The sequence below is a fragment of the Mustela nigripes genome, chromosome 9 (genome assembly GCF_022355385.1).
Source record: "Mustela nigripes isolate SB6536 chromosome 9, MUSNIG.SB6536, whole genome shotgun sequence".
NCBI lineage: Eukaryota > Metazoa > Chordata > Mammalia > Carnivora > Mustelidae > Mustela > Mustela nigripes.
The window spans coordinates 78,911,310-78,928,137 of record NC_081565.1 but is presented as its reverse complement, the minus strand read 5'-3'; the positions used below and the strand labels follow the sequence as shown (position 1 = coordinate 78,928,137).

General features: G+C 43.9%; 1 protein-coding gene across 4 annotated transcripts in view; it reads right to left on the bottom strand.

The window, feature by feature from the left end:
* Positions 1-16,828, bottom strand: part of CEMIP2 (cell migration inducing hyaluronidase 2) — a 98,416-nt gene that overhangs the window by 43,199 nt on the left and 38,389 nt on the right. For all 4 annotated transcript variants that reach the window (XM_059411869.1, XM_059411868.1, XM_059411867.1 and 1 more), the window contains exons 3-7: positions 14,966-15,106; positions 13,581-14,142; positions 8,215-8,384; positions 3,101-3,289; positions 960-1,129 (exon numbers count right to left, since the gene is read on the bottom strand). In XM_059411869.1, coding sequence (XP_059267852.1) covers positions 960-1,129; positions 3,101-3,289; positions 8,215-8,384; positions 13,581-14,142; positions 14,966-15,106 — 1,232 coding nt within the window. The remainder of the gene's footprint in view (positions 1-959; positions 1,130-3,100; positions 3,290-8,214; positions 8,385-13,580; positions 14,143-14,965; positions 15,107-16,828) is intronic.

Below are 16,828 nucleotides of genomic sequence, written 5' to 3'. Positions count from 1 at the left end.
CTACAGAAATGATTTCTATATACGTAATGTGTTTTGATTTGTTCAAATATTTTGGTCATCTCCAGTCTTATCTCGTTCTTTCATTTCTGTAAATACCATCACAGTCTGATAAATAGTTACTTGTTAATCTTCCCACATAATATTATTTACTTCAGTTCTTTTTAAATATTTCTCTGTGATCCACAATTTCAGCATTCTATTTTTAAACACCGGATTTTTATTCATACTAGTAACAACAAAGGAATAACACCGACCACAATTTCAGTAAACAGTGTAACAGAAATGTTAACAACCATAACCTACTCGGTGCACAAAAACTGTTTTGAAAACTCAGGCAGCCCAAAATGCAGCCCAGAAGTCACAGCAGATAGTATGCAGTGCAAGGCTTACCACACAGTAAGTGCTCAATACTTTTATAGAATAAAAATCTGCGTACAAAAAATATTCTTACAGAAAGATATTTTGTATGTATATATCACTACTGCTTCCCCTTTCATATCAAGTTCTAAGAAGAATCATTTGATCCTTTCAGAGACTGCATGCAAGAGACAAAATGGTTTAACTACAGGTCGAGATCAACTAAATGAAGATAGAATTTTCTATCTTAATTATGCAAAATCTCTTCATTGTTCCTGAGTAGCAAAATAAAATGGGGTTTCTTTTTCATATCCATACAGATCCCACCGCAAATTTGGGAGCTCCTGGGTGGCTCAGTGGATTAAGCATCTGCATTTGGCTCAGGTCATGATCCTGGAGGTCCAGGGATCCAGCCCCACATCGGGCTCCCTGTTCATCGGGGAGCCTGCTTCTCCCTCTCCCTCTGCCCCTCCCCGCCCTGCTCATTCTCCCTCCCATCCGTCCCCCCTCTCTCTCTCATAAACATATAAATTTTAAAAAATCTTTAAAAACACCTTGAAAGTATTTAACAACCAAGGAACTCATTAAATCTTTTTGCCTACCATGACATGCCCCCCATATGTGTCATAGTCAAAGAACTGGCACTGGTTCCCAGCGTAGCATGAGTCCTCCATTTCTCCTCGGATGACAACGTTCCGCGTGAGAATTCCAACCTCCGCTCTCATGTCTACACCATCGGTGATCTCACCCATGTGCAGGAACTGAGGGGCTTCTGGTTCACATAGGCAAGAGACAAAAAATATTTTTAGCAAAGAACACATGAAACGTATCAAAAAGATAGTCCTCTTTATTGTGCAACTCCAAGACATTACCCAAATGGATAGTGTCCTACCATTCCTGAATAGCTCAGCATCACAGAATCTAAGGAAGCAATTTTAAGGATTATTTATTATTAATTAATATTATTTAATTAAGATTATTTTACAATTATAATCATTATTACTATTTAATTAAGATTATTTCTTTAAGATTATTTATTATTAATTTAAAAGACTATTTATTATTAACTTAAAAGATTATTTCCTCTAGCCATTTACTCAATCTCAAAACCAAACACAGACAGGGGGCTTAATCCTTTCCTGAATGGCACCAACATTCTGGAATGTACCTAAGTACCTTCCCTCTCTTTCTCTCTCTATCTTGCTCTCTCAGTTTCCTTCCAAACGCTCTTGTTCTAATCCCCTGAGGGCACATGAAGAACCAAATGCACAGCAAATCCAGAAAAAGGAATGGTTTTGCAGATATTGATAACGGAGTATCGAGTTATTTTTGCTTTCACTTCAAATCTAAAGTAACATGCACGGAAACATTAGCATTACAAACATGGCCGTCTTTCCTACTTCTTATTTTAATATGAGCACGCCTTCTTCTAAATTTCCACCTTTCTGGAAGTCTAGAAACACTTTCATAATGAGCTTTTCTCTGATGTTTTTATCACATAAAGTCGGGAAGGAAAAACACAAATAAATCAAGCAGCTGAGATCATGGGAGATTCATTATCAGGTAGACTTGTTAACAAGAGTGGGAATTTCCAAACAAAATTAATGCCAGATAGTAATGGTTTTTTGGGGGGTTTTGTTTTCTGCTTACACTCTGTATCATCAAGAAGGAAAAGTACAACATGGAATAAAGCACAGAAAGTGCCAAGGGAACCAGTTGTCCTATTTTTTTTTTTTTTTAAGCAAAAACACTTTGCCTTGAACTACTTAGCGCTCTAAATTACCCATACCTGTGTGCTCATTTAATTAGTTACCATAAACTCTTTGGTTTTATACCATGAATGTATATATAATCTTGAGTACAGAAGGAAGGGAGACAATGTAGTAACGTCCACAAGTGAAGCAACACATAAACGAGCTTTGCCTATTACAGTCTCAGGCTAAGTACCTGGTAGAAGTCAGCTGTTTTTCCTAAACACAGCTTACAGTACGGGTCTCGCTGCATACTGCTTTCCTTCAAAGAACTCAAGCTTATGATAAAAAAATATAGTCTATGAAAATGCCTTTCCAGTTCTATTTTAAATATTAGATCTGGCTTTTTTGCCAAGGAAGTAAGTGCTCAAAAAGAATGAGATTTTTTTTATTTAAGAAGAAAAAAGACTTCTATTTAAGTATGAATCCGTTGATAATTGGATTATTATTTGATAGCAAAAAATGAAAAGAGGGGCGCCTGAGTGGCTCAGTGGGTTAAAGCCTCTGCTTTCAGCTCAGGTCATGATCCCAGGGTCCTGGGATCAAGCTCCACATCAGGCTCTCTGCTCGGCAGGGAGCCTGCTTCCCTTCCTCTCTCTCTGCCTGCCTCTGCCTACTTGTGATCTCTCTCTGTCAAATAAATAAAATCTTTAAAAAAAAAAAATGAAAAGACGTTGGATAGGATCTTGGGGGAGAGATCAATCCATGTAGCTGCATCTTTTTTTGTTTGTTTTAAACAAAGATCAGTACAAAAGACCCTGATTTGCCTGCTACACATCATTAACAACAACACTATTGCTCCCTAAATACTCTTAGCTAACATCCTCTGGGATCTGGTGTTCAAAGCACCCCACCGCTAAGATCTTTAATATCCAGATGACAATGGTGGTGGTGGTGACGGCGATGAGGAGGGCCCTGGCTTTGGGCTGGGGTGGCGGGAAGGGGATGCTACAGGAATCAAATGCCAAGAAACATTCTGAGCAGTCCAGTACCTTTGACTTTGACCTGGAAGCGGTTGCACTCAGGGCAGGGGAGGAGAGTGAACTCCTCTGCCTGGTACATAGAATAGTCTGTGCTTGCAACCACGATCTGGTCTCCAGGTTTCCAACTACTAACGTCGTCCAGCAGGTGAAGCTTCACTCCATCCACAACCTCCACCCGGAAACCTGAAAGAGAAACACCTAAACCGAAAAGTAGGAAAGAAAATGATGTGTTAGTAGGCATTTCCGCCTCCTCATTGACTCACAAATCAAAAGCTGAGTTAGACACGAGTCAGTACATTTTTACCAGCGCTGACCGTGTGCCTGTCGTTCTGCAGACACTGAGAAGATGGAAATGGACAGCCTGACCTCCAGGGTAGAGCACTCCCTGTTCCCCGAACCACAACGGGACAGGAATTGTCCAACTACTCTTTTTGATCCCCAAATCTCTCTCTGTACTTGCACTCAGTGCTAAAACTATCTAATAAGGCTTCCTAGCAGTCCTAAAAGGTAGTAAGAACATATCACACATAAGGAGACACTGCCAAACACGGAATACGTCTGTAGTAAATACTCAGTGTTTCCTTTTTTTTTTTTTTTAAGATTTTATTTATTTATTTGACAGACAGAGACCACAAGTAGGCAGAGAGGCAAGGAGAGAGGGGGAAGCAGGCTCCCTGCTGAGCAGAGAGCCTGATGCAGGGCTTGATTCCAGGAACCTGAGATCATGACCTGAGCCGAAGGCAGAGGCTTAATCCACTGAGCTACCCAGGCACCCCAATACTCAGTGTTTCAATGTGATCCAGACACAGGATGAGAGAGAGAACATACATTATCTTAAGAGTACAAATTTGCTTAGGCAATCTCTCGTCCCTGGGCCTTTGTTCATGCTTTGTTCCTTAGCTACAATGTCCGTCCACTCTTAATACACCAACCAAGATACTACCCCATCTTATAAAGGTAGAGTTCGAACTCACAACCCTAGGATCAAGAGCCACATGCTCTACCAACTGGGCCAGCCACGTGCCCCAAGATCAGGCACATCTTTAAGGAATTCCCCAACATCCTTGCTGGAAGCAACCTCCTTCTCCAGTATTCTCATTCTACTGTTCCTTTTGGTATTATTCACACCTGTCCAAGGGGAGAATAGCTCACTTCCTTGGAGGGTACATTCATGAAGGCAGCAGAGTACGTCCACCTGTGTATCTGCTCCTCTGTTTCATCGTGCAAACTCACAGATGTCCACTGAAGAGACCAGCATGCCCACTAGGATCTACAGTGTCACCCAGAGGCCGCAAGATAGTGTCCCTGTCCAACTCCACTCCTTCCCTGTAATAATGTCAACTCTGCCGTCCATGTGACCCAGGGACTAATCTCTGATCTCTCCCAATGCATCCTTTCGAAACTCGAAGTCGGTTCCCCATTAGCTGGCCAAAACCGAAAAGTTGATCCATTTCCTTCACTTACTCTTTCACGTGCAACCAAGTGTACCAGCATTTCCTGCTTCTAAAATACCCGTGATAGAATCTGTCACAAACCAAAGGCTGACTTAATGCAAATGTATACGCAACAGATACAAGCCACGTCATAACGTCATGGAGAAAGGAAAGCACCGCATCTCAAAGCTGTCTGTTTCCTTGTATCTGTACTTAAAACCATCCTTCCAATTAACCGGCATACTCTTCTGGGGTGACTTTAAGACACCGACCCTAAGGGTCCATGGCAGGAGTGAAGAAACACACTGACTCAAGTTAGGGAACTCAGAAAGAGGGAAATTCGGGCAAGGCACAAGGAATACTACAGACACCTTGACAGTCCTGAGCCCACTCTCCCGAGAAAACCAGAGCAAGTCACGGATTCTATTCCTTGAGATGTCAACCTACCGGGTGTTTGTTTACACAAAGGACCAAAAGAAAAGTACTAAAAAAAAAAAGGCAAAGTAGCTTTCTTGTTTATGTATTTCTTTTATCCAGATACTAAAGCCTATGATGGGATTTGGTCTAAATAATAATATTAACAGTAATGACTCCAATGACAACAGCTAATAGTTGCTGGGACTTTACATGCATAATAAATTAACTTTCCAGGGTGCCTGGGTGGTCGGTTAAGTGTCTGCCTTCAGCTCAGGTCATGATCCCAGGGTCCTGGGACCAAGTCCCTCATTGGGCTCCTTGCTCAGCGGGGAGTCTGCTTCTCCCTCTTCCTCTGCCTGCCTCTCTGTCTGCCTGTGCTCACTCTCTCTCCCTCTATCCCTGACAAATAAATAAATAAAATCTTTAAAAAAAAAAAAAGACTTTAAAAAAAATTAAAAACAACAACAGGGAGAGAAAGAAAGAAACTGCTACGCACACTAGGGATGAAGAAACCAGAAGTCAGGGAGTTTGAAGAACAGCTGGAAAATGTAGACCCCAAAGCTAAATGCTAACTGAACTCCAGAGCCCAGTCTCCTAACTTCTTTATTATTTTGCCTGCCCAAGAATCAGAATGGGCAGGATAAGCACAAAGATGAGCAAGAACCTCAGGAGCAAGGATAATCGCTGCCCAAATTTTCAGATTTCACACACACACACAAATTATATATATATAATAATTAAGTATATATATATATATATACTTAATTACTGAGCCACCAGGCACCCCACTTAGTTATATGCCTGGTGGCTCAGTCATTAAGTGTCTGCCTTCAGCTCAAGTCATTATTCCAAGGTCCTGGGATTGGGCCCTGCATCAGGCTCCAGTCCTACATCAGGCTCCAGCCCTGCTCTGGGCTCCCCGCTCAGCGGGAAGCCGGCTTCTCCCACTCCCTCTGCTTGTGTTCCCTCCGCTGCTGTGTCTCTATCTGTCAAATGAATGGGTAAAAGCTTTATAAATAAATAAATAAATAAGAAACAATTTTTTTCATATAATTTTTTTTTTTAACTGCTTTTTAAAGAAGAGGGTTGCTCGATACATCAGGTTCAACTTCAAAGACCATGAGGATTTGTTGCTGTTTAAAGAAGTCATAAGGTTAGATTGGGAAGATCTGTGTTATTCACTACTGCCTCACTTTTTCCTAGCATCAGAAGAAAATCCTGCCTAAGATTTCCTCCCATTAACACTAGCGAATTGGAAATATGAAAGGAAATAAGCTCACCCCCTCCCTTGCTTCCTGGAGAGATTTTTCTACCTCTTCCAGAAAAGAAGAGTCATTGAGAAAACGGGACCCAATATCCTACAACAGCTAAACGGACCCTCTTCCAGAAATGAGTAGTCACTGCTAATGTGGAAATAAAAACAAAATTTTCCACAGAGGAAATGTTGATTTGAGGTTTGTCAGTAATTATCCTCTGCATGAACTCTTACTGGAAGCCCTTCCACTAAGCTCTTCATGCAGGACCAAATTCTTGCTAAGAAGTATTTCCATCCGCTTTTTGCCAGGGGCAACCATGACGGGGTAGAAAGCAGTGGTTTTGGAGGCAAAAAGCTGAGCTTCCTTGACCGTAGTAGGTACCATCTCCTTGGCCCAAACCCAGAAGGCTGTTTAGAAGGAACATGTGAAAGTCTCTATTACATACAGGGAACTCTATTTACCTGCTTATTTTAAAGCAAAAGACTTTCTCTGTTTAATTACAAGGGTACAGGTGCCTTGTTAACGCAGTAGGAACGCGTCAGTCTCATAATTACAAGGGTACAAAATGCACAATTACAACCCAAGTCATGTTTGGATCCTCATTAAAATAGCTAACACCAGGGGCGCCTGGGTGGCTCAGTGGTTAAAGCCTCTGCCTTCGGCTCAGGTCATGATCCCAGGGTCTTGGGATCGAGCCTCGCATCGGGCTCTCTGCTCCGCAGGGAGCCTGCTTCCTCCTCCTCTCTCTGCCTGCTTGTGGTCTGTCTGTCAAATAAATAAAAATCTTAAAAAAAAAAAAAAAAGAACTACTTAAAAAAAAAAATAGCTAACACCAAGTGCTTCCTAGGCACATGTATGAAAAACTTCATATTCTTCCCCTCAGACACCCACAGCAGCCCTATGTGGCCGTTTCTCTGACTGTGCCCATTTTTCAGATGAGGAAACTGAGAGCTAGGAAGTTCAAGTCACGTGCCCACCATCACATAGGAAGTGAAAGAGGGGGGCTCTCTGTCTCCAGAAATCCATCTTAGTAAGCACACTGGCTCCCTGCTGCTGAAAACTGAGGTATAAGCCCTCAAATCAACCTTTCTGGATAACAAGGCACCTCTCGATTACTCGTTTCACAATAATTTGGGGATAATTTTTGCTTGCAAAAGAAAGGTAGTGGGCAAGCACAGACAGGAGCCTGCTAATCCATAACTTGAGCCAAGAAACCTGGCAGCAAAGCAGGAGAGGAAACATCCTTAAAGAAACAAGTCAGAGGTGCCCTGAACACCCAGTGCCAGGCATTATTTGAACTAATTATGGTTCTTCTGAAAGGTGAATGAGAATAAAAATTATGCAGAAGAAAATGTTAAAGACCTAAGGTAACTGTATAAAATGTCATTTCAAGCAAGGGAAACAGGTTAAAACAAAATGGACATGAGTGGAGGAAAACATACATAAGAGAAAAATAACTAGATTATTTGCACAAAAACAATTCTCTCTTAATGATAGGGTTAGAACTTAATTTTTACTTTGTATGTTCCTGTGTCTTCCAACTCGTTTAGAAGATCAAGGATCTTATAATGGATCAAGGAAAAATAGCCAAGAAAATGAGTGTTCTTTATATAGCATGTGTGCAAAGGTACGATTTGCTACATGTCTGCATACAGAAAAGATTCAAAGTACAAAAGCATATTCACCGTCTCAGGTCATAACCGAAGGCAGCTCACCCTATCACATCTAGACTGGTTCCAGTGGTATCAAATCCGTCTCTAATAGTTAACCACACTTTATGACTCCAGAATCAAGAACAAGGCCAGCTGGGAGGGACCAGGCTTCAACAGAGCATTCTCCAACCCAGCAAGAACTCTTTGAGTCAAAAGGATGGACTATAGTGGGAAACCATAGGTTTCATCTTCAACCAGTTGGGAAACCTAATCAGACTGTCCCTTGGATACAATTCCACCTAAAGAAACCAGTCTTTCACAATACTCACCAATGTCTTAGAAGAGTCTAAACCATTCTTGCTTACCTTCAATCCACTCACTGTAAGCTGTCACGGCGAACTTCTGACCATCCACGGTATAAAATTCTCTTTGGGCAAGAGCCTTGCCTCCACTACTATGGTTTTCATAGTTTCTCACGGACTCGTTGCAAGAAGTACTTCCTCCATCAATGACCCCAACCAAAGCCCACGCTTGCCTGGAGGGGAAAAGAGCATGTGCCTTATTTGTCAGGGTCCCAACCCAGATCCTTGACACAGATGTTATGTCGGGTGCTGCGTAGCGCTTAACTTTCATTTTTATCAAACCCTCTATCTCTTTTAACATGTGGCTGCAAGTCCAAATCTTGACTGAAGTAACAGACATCACAGAAGGAAATGTATCTAGATTTTTTTAAAAATCCTTGTTTATCTGGCCTTGTAACAGGTAGAACACCGAAGGCTGGGACTAAAATGAATCACTATCTTCCTTCCCCAATACACACCCCTATTATTCACCTGTCATTCTGGCCACAAACCCAATTATTTCCCTTCTTTTAAAATGAGTACGGCACGCACCCTGATATTTATAGCAGCGTTATCTACGATAGTCAAATATGGAAAGAACCCAGAATCCACTGACTGATGAGTGGATAAAGAAGAGGTGATGTGTATACAGAGACACACAGACACAGGAATATTAGTCATTAAAAAAAAGAATGGAGGGGCTCCTGGGTGGCTCAGTGGGTTAAGCCGCTGCCTTCAGCTCAGGTCATGATCTCAGGGTTCTGGGATCGAGCCCCACATCGGGCTCTCTGCTCAGCAGGGAGCCTGCTTCCCCCTCTCTCCCTTTCTGTCTACCTCTCTGCCTACTTGTGATCTCTGTCAAATAAATAAATAAAATCTTTAAAAAAAAAAATGGAATCTTGCCATTGGCAAAGACATGGACAGAACTAGAGTTCATTATGCTAAGTGAAATAAGTCAGTCAGGGAAAGACAAATGCCATCTGATTTCACTCATATGTGGAATTTAGGAAACAAAACAGATGAACATAGGGGAAGGGGGGTTAAAACAGAGAGAGAGAGGGAAGCAAACCAGAAGAGACTCTTAACTACAGTGAACAATAGAGACTCTTAACTACCAGAGGGGAGGTGGGCTTGGGGGGGGGGGGCATCGAGGGGAATGGCTGAAACAAATGATAGGGATTGAGGAATGCACCTGTCGTGATGAGCACTGGGCACTGCATGCAGGTGTTCAATCTCTATATTGTACACCTGAAACTAATACTACATTGTATATTAACTAACTGGAAATCTAAACAAAAACTTTAAAGAGAAAAGAGGGCGCCTGAGTGGCTCAGTGGATTAAAGCCTCTGCCTTCGGCTCAGGTCATGATCCCAGGATCCTGGGATCGAGTCGTGCATCGGGCTCTCTGCTCAGCAGGGAGCCTGCTTCCTCCTCTCTCTCTGCCTGCCTCTCTGCCTCCTTGTAATCTCTGTCAAATAAATAATCTGTCTGTCAAATAAAATCCTTAAAAATTTTTTAAAAATAATGAGAAAAGAAAAATAAATAAAAATAAAGTGAGTACTACCCACTCTCTTTTGAACTCCGGCTGCGTGATAGAATGACCTAATAGAACGAGCTTGAGGAAGCCACCCACACTCAGACCCAGCCCGGACTGACGCCATCATCCTCTCTGCAGGTGGGGCATGGCATTGGTAGGTTTTCAAAGTTCCCCAGACGATGTGAATGTGCAGTCACAGTTGAGAACCACTGAGTCAGAGAGTGGTTCTCACACTTGAGTGTGCATCAGAACACCTGGAGGGCTTGTCAGATCAGACTCCCAGGCCCCGCCCGCTAACTGCCGGAGGTGGGGACAAAGCAGGCACATTGCTAACAAGCCCCTCCCCCTGCCCCCCTGTGATGCTGATGTTACTGGTCTGCGGACCACACTGAGAACCCCTGAGTTCCAGGTCAGAGGTTAGAGCAGTAGTGATCAGACCCGATTGCGCATCAAACACCTGGGGGTCCTACCCATCAGATTCTTCTGTAAAAATCTCTAGGGGGCCTTGGGCATGCGATTTTTTAAAAATCTCAGGAGTGCATAACTGAAAACCACTGGGTTACTGGTTTCTTAATAATCTTAAATCAAAATTGTATAAACACTATCTGAGAGATTTAAAATTTTACATGCCATATATCTATTCGTTGACAGCAACTGTGTTTGAAAACGCCCTTTAATTTCATTTCACTTTTGTAAATAAACATCCCAGGAACTTGCTCAAACTTGTGGCCAAAATAAAAAAAGAACAAAGACAAAAAGCCAAAAAAAAAAAAAAAATCTGCCTTAAGATTCCTGGTTTAAACCCCGGAAGGAAAAATGTCAATTTCCTACTCTAGAGGAATGGGGTGTGGAGGAGGGGGACGCGGTGTGTGCTTGTGTGTGTGTGCGTGTGTGTGTGTGTGTGTGTGTGTGTCTGCCTTAATATTCCTGGTTTAAAATCCGGAAAGAAAAATGTCAGTTTCCTACTCTAGAGGGATGGTGTGTGTGTGTGTGTGTGTGTGTGTGTGTGTGTGTGAGAGAGAGAGAGAGAGAGAGACAGAGAGAGAAATCTATGCCAGACAGATGGCTGGATAGTCACAGATAAAAGTTAACCAAAGCATGCCTGTATCCTTATAAATTCCACACCTGCCCCTGCGTGGATTAGCTACTCTCCGCTGACCATGCTTTACAGCTCTATTTATACTCCTTGGTACCGTACAAAGAATCAAATGCCAAATGTTTCAATTCATTATCTCCTATGTGAGAAGAAAGAAGAAATATCAGAGGCTTCCTTTATTTACCAAAGCTGCCTCAGCAACTCTAAAACAATATTCTATTCTCCTGACATTATCTCCAAAACACTCCTACTTCCCTCCTCCACTTGAGGAAAATTTCGTGGCACCAGAACAGTATCTTCAAAGGCGTGTGTTTGTGTACATTGGAGATAATGTCAAAGCAATGGAACACTGGCACACTGGCAAAGGATCACAACTCAAATTCCTCTGTCAAATCAGCAGCACTATTTGAAAGGGAATTCAGAAACCAGGAGGAAAGGAACCCCAATATGTCAAACAACATATTCACAGCTAATGATCACACAAACCCAGAAGAATAATGGAGTAAAGAGACAAAAGCTGTCATCCTGGCATTACTGGATAACGAAACGAAGTAGGTATCTAACTTTGAAAAGATCGTGTTTCCACGCCTAGGTCTATAAATTACAGAATTATGGATATATGGGTTTTAGAAGATGGATAAAAGAACATTTGGAGAAACCCTTTTTATTTACTTTTTTAGGACTTTTTATTTATTTATCTGACAGAGAGAAGCGACAGCGAGAGACGACGGAACACAAGCGGAGGGGGAGGGAGGTGGCGAGGAGTGAGAAGCAGGCTTCCTGCTGAGCAAGGAGCCTGCCGTGGGGTTCCATCCCAGGACCCTGGGGTTATGACCTGAGCCCAAGGCAGACGCTTAATGACTGAGCCACCCAGGCGCCCCAAGGAGAAGCCCTTTTTACAACAGAGGTCTGAACTGTTAGAAATGCCCAGCAGTGAATACACGGGGGTAGACTCCTACAACAGAAAATGAACAGCAATGAAAACCAATCAGCACCACACGCACCAAAATACGTAACCCTCGGTTAACAGAGTTGAACAAAGAAGCCAGATACAAAACGGGGTATATTGTCTGCTCACATTTATATGAAGTCCAGAAATAGGCAAACCTAAACTTTCATGTTCTCCACAAATTCCAGTGAGTGGTTATCTTTGGTGAGCCGAGGGAGGGTTCAGTGAAACAGAGGGGACAGCCAGGGGGCCTCTGGGCCATGGGCAATGATCAATGCTTTGACCTGCATGGTGGCTATCCAGGAGTCATGTTGTGATAAGTCATTAAACTCTGCATTCTTGGGGCACCTGGGTGGCTCAGTGGGTTAAAGCCTCTGCCTTCGACTCGGGCCATGATCCCAAGATTCTAGGATCGAGTCCCGCATCGGGCTCTCTGCTCAGCAGGGAGCCTGCTTCCTTCTCTATCTCTCTGCCTGCCTCTCTGTCTACTTGTGATCTCTATCTGTCAAATAAATAAATTAAATTTTTTAAAAACCCTGCATTCTTATTTTTAGCAGTTTTCTGTGTTTGTCTTACATTTAATCCTAATTTTTTAAGAACCCACCTCCAAGGTCTGGCACCTGCTACTCCCGGTCTAGAAAGCTCTCCATCTCCAACTGCCCACAGAGCATGCTTCTAGACTCCCCACCCCCACCCCCGGTTTCTCACCTTTGGGAAGCCTCCATAGGTTCCCCAGGTCGATTTGAGGGCTCCCACTATTTGCACTCCCATGACAGCCTAGAAGCGAGGGTCTCACTGCACACTCCTGTCTACCGAGGTGTGTTTATCCACTGGATTAAACAAGGGCCCATTCATCTCAGCACCCAGGGGTACCAGCACTCAGCACCTCCTCAAAATCCCCACGGTGAAGAAAAGGCATTTTAAGAACCATTAGAGACCTTTTTTTTTTTTTCATTAATTTTGTCTGCTTCACCTTCTCTAGAATTTCCACAGCTACCGCTCCATTCCAACAACCAACGGAAGGAAACTAACAACAAGATCCACCAACCATCCTAGTCAAAAATAACTAGAGCCTTTCCATATGTGAGTTTTCAAGTCCTCTTCCTTGTCACAGCAGACTCACTCCCCGGCTTTACGAAGAAGAACAGTAAGCAGATTTAAAACTTCTCTTTTCTGAATTACATGTTGAACCAGCGACTTCCCCCAGCTTTAGGGCTGGATTGGGAAATCCTGGTGCGCTAGACGCAGAGGGACAGTCCCGTAAGCCCACAATGACTCCTACTGTGTGCGGGAAGGTACCCGCCCTCCAGTCCCTGCCTTCCTCCGCCTCGGCTGAGGCTCCAGGGACCTGCACCAACCCCACAGGCAGATGCAAATCAGCAGGCGGAGGGCTCCACAGAAGGCAAAGAGTGCCCTGCCCCCCGGCTTTCCTGGGGGAACTTCTACACCTTCTCGCAGAATCAAGTAACCTGCGTTTCAGACGGTTTGCCCAAGGTGGTTTGCCCAAGGTCGAAAGAGGGAAGTAAACTGCCCCGGCGCTGCCCGGCTGTTTCTCAGCAGCCCACGGCTGTCCTTCACTTTCCAAAACCTGCCGTTCTGCTTCACAAAGTGCTTGGCCAACCGATGCCAAGAAAAGAGCGTCTTGGAACCAGCACCCTCTGACCCCCAGGCCCGTGTTTGAAAGCGAGAGTGGCCATTCTGCCACCCGAAGCCAGGCTATGGTGTGTTCTGTCCCTTTCTGCAGCCCCTGACACACAGACACAGGCTCTAACATGGCTCTGGGGAGGAAGGTTAAAGGTCTGCCCACCTGTAGCCCAGCCCTTGGATCAGCTTACTGCCCAGCCGGTCCTGGATCATTTGTATGGTTCCTTGTAAGAGGCTCTTGGCAGCGGAATCCCCCACGGCTATGGCGACGATCCGGCCTGGATCCTGCACTCTCAGAAACTCCTGCAGCCGTCTACTCTCATTGTGGTATTCGTGGGTATCAAACCTGGCACTTTCCAAAATTTTGGCCGTGTCCTGGTCAATGATCCTCACGTTGAGGCCCCTAGAAAAGTCCTTTTCAAAGGCGTAGGACCCAAAGGTCAAGCCTGAGGAAGGCAGAGTTCTCGCCAACAATGTCCACGAGACCTTCTGGGCCCCGTGTATCTCCAGTGTCCCACCAGCTTCCACACCAATAAATTTTTTGCCAAATATTGGCATACTTTCACCTTCATCTGACTTGCCATACAAGGCAATGGTCGCTTTGGACTTATAGCGGCATTTTTCTGCTCCAATATGAAGCGCCCCACCATCCTTGATCAGGATGTAACGAGTCCTCAAAGTAATATTTCTGGATCCATCCTTATCATCCCCAAATACAAGCAATCCTGCAAGGAACAAAACAAGTATCAGCCAACTCCTGAATCACCTCTCCGGGATACAGAGAAAGAGAGTTTACCTTGATGGGGGTGGGGAAGAAAAGACCCTCCTGCAGTTAAGTTGGGGGAAAAAACTGTTAAGAGGTTGCTTAGGAAATTAAGCCTGTTTTCAAAATAGTAAAGGTAGAAATGGAGAGTTCATGTCTCAACATGCCATAAATGCCAAGGGGCATAAATTTCAATCCATTCACTTAAGAATAATTTTTTTTTTTTAGAAAAATATCTAGGGGGGTGGGCACCTGGGTGGCTCAGCGAGTTAAAGCCTCTGCCTTCGGCTCAGGCCGTGATCCCAGAGTCCTGGGATTGAGTCCTGAATTGGGCTCTCTGCTCAGCAGGGAGCCTGCTTCCTCCTCTCTCTCTGCCTGCCTCTCTGCCTACTTGTGATCTCTGTCTGTCAAATAATTCAATAAAATCTTTAAAAAAAAAAAAGAAAAGAAAAATATCTAGGAGCCTACAAACTATTGTTTTGTATGTTAACCCATGTCAATTCCCTCATCACTCTCCATAGCTGTAAGAAAGATCGAGCTAGGAGAGAGCACCTTCTGAAACTGTTTCCTTCCCTATCAATCAGAGGTCTTGAATTGAATGATTTAAGGGAATTTTAGCTCTTGAATTCTATGGTGCTACCTAAGGAACTTCTCATGCCCCATAGATAGACCATCACCACATTCTAAAGGCTAAGAATAGCTTTCTACATACAGAATATCAAATCCCCCGCCCCCCCGAGGAACGAGCAACCTTGCCACCCCCATAGGCAGTGACCATTCCTCACCTCCATCCTGAATGACTACAGAATTCACGGTGGCATCTGAGGTCAGACGGAACATATCCCCCTCCTTGATAACAACATGCTCTGCAGAATCTTGTCCTGGATCCCAGTTCCTGAGACGTGGATTTTGATCTGGGCAATTCTCTATTAAAAAAATGCAACACCAGCATCCATCAGTGCAACAAAATGCAAGAATTTCTTGAGCCACATCCAAGTGCTACCATCACTGACTGCAATCTGCAGGTGATGGACTCACTGTAAGTTCCTGCCAGCAGGATGCAAATTCCATCCCAATCTACCCAGCAGATACATCTATTCCTTTACTTCAACACATAAAAAAGGTTGCTCTATGAAACCAAGTTGCCACCATCTAGTCCGGGTCAGACTCCACAAGGTAAACACGGAGTTCCCCTGAATCGTCTACTCTGGAAATAAATTGACAGCAAGAGGCAAAACTGTGAATTGTCTCTGGATCCACACTAAGAAGCGGTTTTAGAAAACAAAACTTATGGGGTGCCTGGGCAGCTCAATGGGTGAAAGACTCTGCCTTTGGCTCAGGTCATGATCCCAGAGTCCTGGGATCAAGCCCCGCATCAGGCTCTCTGCTCAGCAGGGAGCCTGCTTCCCCCTCTCTCTATCTCTGCCTGCCTCTCTGCCTACTTGTGATCTCTGTCAAATAAATAAATAAATCTTAAAAAATTAAAAAAAAAAGGGAACTACTAAGTAATAGGTATGTCAGGTTTTCCCAGGTTCCTTCCTGTGCACAGTGAATCATAAAGTAGGCGACAGAAGCCCCCCTCATTCCACAGACCATAGCTGATAAATACCAGCTATCTGCAGACATGCACACTTTCCCCGTGAAACTGCAAGAAGCAAACAGCCAAAGGCATGACTTCTCATTTTCAGACATGAGGAAACTACAGATCAGAGAAGCCAAATCCAAGATTACTCAGCAAGTTGAGTGATACTCAAGTTCCCCCTTAAGAAATGAGGTTTGGGGGCGCCTGGGTGGCTCAGTGGGTTAAAGCCTCTGCCTTCGGCTCAGGTCATGATCCCAGGGTCCTGGGATCGAGCCCCGCGTCGGACTCTCTGCTCAGCAGGGAGCCTGCTTCCTCCTCTCTCTCTGTCTGCCTCTCTGCCTGCTTGTGATCTCTGTCTGTCAAATAAATAAATAAAATCTTTAAAAAAAAAAAATAATAAAAATAAAAAAAATAAAAAAAAAAGAAATGAGGTTTGCTGGACGTGTTGTGTTCCTTTACTAGAATGAGAACGTGCCCCTTGAACAGATGATGATGGCAACATGAAAGTATTCTGCATTGCCACAGCTGTTTAATGCATGAGACTTAAAAAAAAAAAATGCATGAGACCTTTAGTTGCTGCTATATACGGGGGTGCAGGGGGGGCAGGGCAGGAACCACACTGGTTTGGAACAATTCATGACCCAAGTATTTACGGAGGATCCATTTGCTCACTTTGTCCTAGATACTGTAGAATTTATAAAGCACGGAAGGAACTCACAGCCTGCGGAGCTTATACTTTAGCTTTGGAGAAAAGCCAGCAGGTAGGAAAATTAAAATGTGGTAGTTGGGTGATGTGCAAATGAGCTCAGAGAGAGGAGGAGTGGGTGGGAGCACCTGAGGCAGGTTTAACAGGACATTAGACCTAGACCCTCAAAGGATGCACAGTCCTTAAATAAGAGGAGCATGGGGTGCCCGTGTAGCTCAGCAAGTTAAACATCTGACTCTTGATTTAGGCTCAGGTCATAATCTCAGGGCCCTGAGATAGAGCCCTGCCCAAGTTCCATGGCTTAAGATTCTCTCTCTCTTACTCTCTCCCTCTCCCTCTGCCCCTTCCCCGGTTCCCTCT